This window comes from Eptatretus burgeri, chromosome 5, assembly GCF_056783735.1.
Source record: "Eptatretus burgeri isolate ZD-2024b chromosome 5, Ebu_testis_v1, whole genome shotgun sequence".
In the NCBI taxonomy this organism is placed as follows: Eukaryota; Metazoa; Chordata; class Myxini; order Myxiniformes; family Myxinidae; genus Eptatretus; species Eptatretus burgeri.
The window spans coordinates 93339009-93346989 of record NC_140965.1 but is presented as its reverse complement, the minus strand read 5'-3'; the positions used below and the strand labels follow the sequence as shown (position 1 = coordinate 93346989).

The 7981-nt window shown below is 39.4% G+C and overlaps 1 protein-coding gene across 3 annotated transcripts in view; it reads left to right on the top strand.

The window, feature by feature from the left end:
* The window catches only part of PIDD1 (p53-induced death domain protein 1), a 63296-nt gene extending 56995 nt beyond the window's left edge, over positions 1-6301 (top strand). For all 3 annotated transcript variants that reach the window (XM_085882920.1, XM_085882918.1, XM_085882919.1), the window contains one exon: positions 5758-6301. In XM_085882920.1, the coding sequence (XP_085739046.1) occupies positions 5758-6001 (244 nt within the window). In that variant the 3' untranslated portion in view covers positions 6002-6301. The remainder of the gene's footprint in view (positions 1-5757) is intronic.
* The last annotated feature ends 1680 nt before the right edge of the window (positions 6302-7981 follow it).

Sequence of the window (7981 nt, the reverse complement as noted above, 5' to 3'; positions counted from 1 at the left end):
AAACAAACCTGTAGTTTAGCTGTACTCTGAATTTGTTCCAATCACATATGTGATGAGAGGGGTGACATTATATTTTCACTCTGTCTGCCTGTCTGGCAGTCAAACAAAATTGAAAATCATTCCAAACAGGAAAGTTAACTTTTTAAGGACGCCATAAAGGACACAAATAGCAGGCACTACAAACTAATGTAACGTTTTTAAGGTGGTATAAAAGACGCTGTATCGACGGCGGTAAACTTCCGGAATTCGTTTTTCTACAACCTTTAAAATATTTATTTATTTCAATTGAATTATATACTTTTTTTACTGTAGAACACAAATCACCTTTTGACACTTTCAAACCCCTTCCGTTTAGCAGTACTTGGACAAAATATTTCAGAATTTTACCTCGTCACAACCCATCAAATTTGCCGCTCATTGACCCCGCCCATTTCCTTTTTCTCAGGACTGCTCAGGGTAAGATGTTTTATGAACTCTCCAGTTTGGACCTTTCTTTGCCTCTCTGATGGAAGTCACCACAAAAGATTTATTATAATGAATCATTACCAAATTGTGAACTAATGGAAAATCGTTTAACCTCACTCAACTTGAAGCAAGAACCAAACACATCATTGAAGAACTGCTGATTTCATATGTGAAAGCAAACGAGGATCTAAATCACAATAAAAATGTTTAACATGAATGATGCAGTTCTCCAATATCCCAAACAGCAATTGGTGACTGTGTTAATCCAAAAATAATTCACATGGTCTGACAATTTTGAATGTAGGGGAGAAGAGAATACTGGAGAAAAGTCTGTACATGAATATCAAGGAGCTGGAAGGTGATTGGAAGAAAAGGTACAAAGATGAGATAAACTAGAACTTCACTCTGTGCTAGATTAACAATAGCAAATGGAAATAAGAAGCTGTGGACAGAACAACTTGGCACTATCATCAAATGGGGTGTGCATACATTCGAGTGATATATGTACACCAACACATGGAAGAGAAGAAAGCGCAGAAAACAATTCATGAATCAAGATCAGCCAAATGCAGTGTTGGGATATCTGTAGTGTGGAAGAATATCTGTATTCTGTAAAAAGCCACTTTAAATTCTGATTCATATGTGGTGGCTGTCAGTCATTTTCAATATTAATGGACAACCAACATGTAATGAAAGTGTGCAAGCCCTCTTAGAACCTCAGGAAATGGTCGTGTCGTTCTTTCTGTGCCAGTGGGTGTTGATTAAGCTAAAATGGAGCATCATCTGCCCTGCAGGAATGACAAAAAAAGAACAAGACAACCAACTTTAACTGACATTGTGGGGAAGGTGAAGAGGCTTACTCGGAATGACTCATTTCTCAGCTGCATAGCTGGAATTGATGGATAGCAGACTCAATGTCTCATATGATGCATGAACTTACCTGCACAGACAATGGGGCTACATTACTTGGCATATGATGAAGACAACTGCATGTTCATTTGCAACAAATGACAGGTGGAAGGTTTAAATGCATTTGTGGTACCAAGTTCAACATAATGCAACATTGCTTTTTCAGAACCCAAAACATGACTCATTTTACACTGACAAAAGCAAATTCACCCACTATTGTAAAAAGAAAAAAAATCACAAAAGGTGTGTCACTGGCTGGAAACTACAAAGAAAGAAACTTGCGTCTTTGCCAAGTTTCACTGCTGAAGCTAATGAGGTGCAAAGTCTGATGTTTCCTTCAGGGTTGGGAAAACCCCTTTTGATTGAAAAACTTTAAAATATATGCCGATGCATGAACGTATCATTCTTTCGTAAGGCAGTTTTTGTTCATATGAGTCACAAAGTTGTTAAAAAAAAAACAAACAGAAAAAGGGAAATGCGCTTTCTGGAGGTATTATTCATCCGTCAAACAGGTTGTGAACAATTGAAACGTTCTTTATAACGATTGATTTATGCTCGAGTGATTGTCACAGTCCAAAGAAAGTGGATCCTTGTGGCAGCGTTTAATGTTTAGAATGATGTTAGGATGATACCAGTGACATGCAACAGCAACAAGAAGGAAAATGGGAATGAGGAAAGTTTCTTGATCGAAAGTTAATTTGAGACCTATTTTATACTTGCTCGATGTCGCTGCCATTTCCCTTCTATTCATAGCAATGTCTGTGCTATCTTGGAGCCTTCAATGATGAACTACTTCCTCTCTCCAACCTGCTCTTCTCAATACAAAACCTCTTCTACCATTCTTCCACAACTTCACCACATACTCGTAAAAATGTGTTGTTTTTGAAGTTTTCACAAAAACCCAGACATTACTGCATTTCATGTACTGCAAAAGTTAATATTTTGGTCGTAGTGAATATAATCCATCCCTCCATCCATTGGGACCACACTCTGTGCAGAGCATTGGTGCTACTTAAGCAGTCTCCTTGGCTATTGGGCACAATCCTGCACAGGTCACCACTCCGAAACATGATACCAGCAAGCTGGCACTCATTTTGCCAACCTCAGAAGGATGACAGGCAGAGTCAACCTCACCTGGTATTAATTCAACAGCCAAGTGGGATTTGAACTCAGGATTATAGGATCCCAAGCTCACCACCCTAACCATTAAGCCAACACCAGGCATAGTAAATATAATCATAGTACAAAACATAATTTTAAAAACTAAGGTTCATCTCGCAGGACTTTCAGACAAATATTCCTTGGCTGTTTACAAAGTGCAGGCACCACCACCAATTAGTATGGTTGACAGGATGGCAGAGAGGTATGTACTGTATACTTGTCTTTAAGCTGTCGTGCCTGAGTTTGAATCCTGACCCAGGTATAAACTGTCATTCTAGTGATTCATAGGTCGGGTGATTCAACATATGTGCCATCCCTCGGTGGGTAGGGTGTTCAACATGTGTGGGCAGGGTGTTATTTGTTGCAAATAGCACCACAAGTAGGTCACAAATAGGTTACCAGTCACAAATAAGCAAAATAAATAGCTGCTCGAAAGCAGTCACAAATTGTGGGACTGAACAACAGTCACGTTGATCAATGGGCATTCGTCTTTCAAAGAACGTCCCAATTTTTGTATGAGCGTGTGGTAACATTCGCCTGCAATTGCAGTTTTGTGAAGCATTTAGCCAATGGGCAGGATTCCCTTGGCTTCCCAGAAAATTGAGGCCATGATCTTGGCAGCTGAGCATTGGATGGGAAATTTATTGGATGGTGATAATTGCTTGTGTTTCCATTCCATGGGATCCAATTTGGTTTCCTGATCCATGTGGGGAAGCCACGTTTCGTCACCACTCACCAGTTACTAGACACGTGATTATGTCAGCTGGATCTGCGTTGAACAGTTTGAGAAGCTCACAACATGCTTGCCTTTGCTGTGAATCATATGAGTTTTGAGGTTTCAGGAAGCCTATCTTTCTGAGATCTTGCACATTTCAGTGTTCATCGATGATGTGGAAATGCCACTTTGACAAATTTGAAGTTGTGTGACTGTTTCAGCCAACTTAACATGGAGATGCTCTTCGATTGATGCCCTGGGAAACGGTTTGTGGGTCAGTTGCATTTGCCAGCTGTCCTATCCTTGCATGATATTCAAGGGACTTGCATCCACATGTAATGCCTGGCATCCATTTGGCACCTGGAGCATATAAGGGCACATCTTTGTCATACATGGCCACCAAGTGTTTGTGGATTTTTTTTAGAATTGGCACTTTTGCATAAAAATTTGATGACACCTCGATACTCAATTTTGCTTCACATTTTGCTGAACGTTAGCAAGGTCTATCATGATATGATGTTGCAAACTTCGAGTTATCTTCCTATGAAGCACAATGTCAGATGAATGAACCCAATGGCATATCACAAGCATTCTTACAAGTAATACAATGTGAAAAAATATAAATATTAAATGTGACTTTCAGATGCCAACAAATTCTCCATTCCTCAAATGTTTTGACCAATCTCTCAAGTTTACCAATACATAAACAGTGCCTATAGAAAGTCTACACCTCTTTCAAATTTTTCACCTTTTGTGGCCTTATCGCCTGGAATGAAATTGCATTAAATCAGGCTTTTTCCACCTTTATTTACACATCGTAACCCACAACTTCCAAGTGAAAAACAAATTCGACAAATTTCAGAAAATTTTATTAAAAATACAAAACTAGAATATCTTGGTTGGATAAGTGTCCATCCCCTGAGTTAATACTTGGACGACAGCAATTGCAGCTGTGACTCTGTTGGGATAGGTCTCTACCAACTTTACACACCTTGATTGTGCAATATTTTACCATTCTTGTGTACAAAACTGTTCAAGCTTAGTCAAGTTGCATTGTGAGCGTTGATGGACAGGAATCTTCAAGTCATGCCACAGATTTTCGATTGGATTTAGGTCGGGGCTCTGACTGGGCCACTCAAGAATATTTATATTTTTGTTCCTTAGCCACTCCAGTGTAGATTTGGCTGTGTGCTTTGGGTTGTTGTCATGCTGAAAGGTGAACATCTGTCCCAATTTTAGCTTTCTTGCAGAGGGCAGCAGGTTTTCCTTTTGGAATTTTCTGTATTCCACTCCATCCATTTTCCTTTCTATCCTGATAAGTGCTCCAGTGCCTGCTGATGAGAAACATCCCCATAACATGATGCTGCCACCACCATGCTTCACAGTTGGGATGGTGTTCTTTGGGTGATGTGCTGTGTTGGGTTTGCGCCAAATGTAGCGATTTGCTTTTAGGCCAAAAAGTTCCATCTTGGTTTTGTCGGACCATAAAACTTTTTGCCACATGGCTTCAGAATCTATGGAGTGATTTTTTTTGCATACCTCAACCGGGACTCAAGTTTGGCTTTTTTGAGTAATGGCTTTCTTCTTGACACCCTTCCGTACAGGCCAGACTTGTGGAGTGGTTGGAATATTGTGGTCACCTGCACACAGTGACCAGTCTTTGCCATAAAGGCATGTAGCTCTTTCAAAGTTGTCATTGGACTCTTGTTGGCCTCTCTGATCAGTCTCCTCCTTGCTTGGACATCCATTTTGGAGGGATGGCCTGATCTAGGCAGGGCCTTGGAGGTACCATACGCCTTCCTCTTCTTAATGATTGTCTTGAATCTGCTCCACGGGATATTCAAGGCCTTTGAAATATTTTTATACCCTTCCCATGATCTGTGCCTTTCCACAACTTTATCCGGGAGGTCTTTTGAAAGCTTCTTGGGCCTCATGGTTGAATCTTTGCTGTGAAATGCATTACCCAGCAGAGGAAACCTACAGGAACAGCTGATTTTATTCTGAAATGATCAGCATCACTACAGTTTTACACAGGTAGAGGTCAATTAACTTGGTGTGTGATTTTGCAGGTGATTGGTTGCACCTGAGCTCATTTACAATTGCTATGATAAGGGGGGTGGACACTTATCCAACCAAGATGTTCTAGTTTTGTATTAATAATGAATTTTCTGAAATTCGCAGAATTTATTTTCACTGGGAGGTTGTGGGTTATGATGCATCTGATTTAATGTAATTTAATTCCAGGCTATAACACAACAAAGGGTGTAGACTTTCTATAGGCACTGTACTTGTCTTTCCATTGTGAAGTTCAGGTTTCCTTTCAAAAGTACTTTTATTTTTCTCTTCAGTCTTTTTATTAATTTTGAGTTTGAATGGGCAATAGATAGTTTGACTTGGTTCTCTGCATCAAAAGCAGAATGAAATAAAGCCCAACTTTATGCCAGAACACTTACAAAATACAGTCCACACCTAGTGACTCCTGCTAACAACGTGACATATGCTGCCAGAAATGCAGGTTTGCAAAGGACGGCTCTGCAGATGCTTTTGTGTTGGGCGCGCCGAGAGAGTGGTGAGAGTAAAGCCGTGGAACAACTGCTGAAGGCTCTGGAGGAGTCTGGCCGGAACGACATTGTTCTGGAAGTCCAGCAGGTTCTCAAGAGAGGGCGCCAGATCTACGATGAGGAATTGCAGCATTATGGATTGTGTGAGTCTCAGATGGCTAGTAAGTCGGGCTCCAATGAGTATAAATGAATTTTGACCTTACACTCTTTCTTGGAGTCTCATATTGAGTGGACCTACTTTGTAACATTTTCCCGCATCAATGATGTTGATGAAAAATAGATGCGCCACAGTGGTTGTGCAAGTTGAATTCAGAATGGGAATTTATATATAGTGTGTGCTATAAATATTTTTGTAAATAAGATTGTGCTTCCTGATCTTCACCAATCAGATGAAATCTTTTTTTATTTTAATATAAAGCCAAGTGTATAAGCAAAGCTGTTTCCAGGATTATGGCAATTTTTAATGGTGTAATAAATGAATTTTAAATTAGTTGGTATCATGAATGATTCTTTTATCTAAGTGCATCAGGGGTATTTTTACTGCACCTTTGCTATACTTTCTTCGTGTACACAATTAAGTTGTGTCTGGGCTCACATGTAACGGTTCATCAAGCCAGGAGAACACCATCAAGGTCAATTATAATGTCAATATCTGGACACCAAGATTCAATGGCATCATTTTGGAAAATGTTTGTCATGTGCACTGCTTGAGGAAGACAGCCAGCAATATATGTGGAATAAGCACTGGCAGGTTTCAAAAGGAATGAGAAACATTTTGGTGGAGTATTAGTGCTTGAAGTGCTGAGGAAGAAGGAAATCGTGAGAGTAAAGACGAAATAACAAAGTATATGAAGAATGGGGGTAAAAACTTAACCACAGCTGAGGGCAAAAATAAATTCCACAATTTGCAATTGGTGACTGGCTTTGACACCAATACAGTTTTTTATTACGGACCCGAGGCATCAAAAAGCTCCATCTATCAAACAGAGTTTCAAATGAAACACCGATTGCCTCCATTAGAGAATTTTAATTGCATCAGATGTGACAATAAATATGAATTGTTGCTCCCAGCTTGCTGGCCCGATGACAGAAGATGCTATTTACATTTTTGCCTCCTCCATCTCTACCCCATTTAGAATCCTGTGCGGCACGAGCAACTTCTATTTTTTAGATCCTAGTGGAGGATCTCTAAGTCTTACTCACGTTGTTGTTCTTCATCTTCTTCTTGTGGACTTTTTTGTTTCACAGCCGACAGTTTTCATCGAAACTTCCTGAAACTTGGCATATATATGTAAAAATACCCTGTACAGACAGTAACCATCTTGGATTTTGAAAATTCCTCCGATAAAAAAAAAGTTATGACGTCAAAATATCTCCGCTAATGGAAATCGCCTAAAAAATTAGCTCCGAAACTAGGAAAGCTTTTTGAATTCTGTTTGCAGGAATCGAACAGGGCATTAGCAGAGATGAATTACCGCACACATCACTATGACGTCATATCAATTTTTATGACGTCATTCCTATTTTTTGACATTTTTTGTTTCACAACTCAGAGTTTTCATCGGATCTTCGTGAAACTTGCCATGTATATGCAGAAAGCCCACACGCAGGCAGCAACCATCCCCGATTTTGGAAATTCTTCCTAGAAAAAAAGTTAACTTCATAATATCGCCGCTAATGGAAATCGCCTACACCATTATCTCCGAAACTAGGCAAGCTGTTTGAATTTTGTTTGCGGAAATCAAGCCGGGCATTAGCACAGATAATTTATCGCAAACCTAATACATCAAAATGACGTCATATTCGTTTTTATGACGTCATCACTAAGAGGACGAGGATCTTAGCTCATTTGAGCTTGTTTTATTTTTAATGGCCAAGCAGATGGTAAAGGATAGAAGAGATTTGCTTGAAGTTAATTGTTTGAAATACAAAAACGGATATTTCAGATTAAAGTATATGAAATTTATTAGGAATGAAAAGCTTACTTTTATGAAGCCTTAAAATGAGGAAAACGAATGGGAGAATTACCTAATTGTAATAAAGTTGTAGGTTCAGAAGAAGCGATATATGTGAAGAAGTTGAATCAGCAATTAGAAGTTTAAAGAAAGGAAAGGCAGCGGGTCCAACTCGATTCTTCATCAAAATGATGAAGGTACCTGAGGATGGAGGC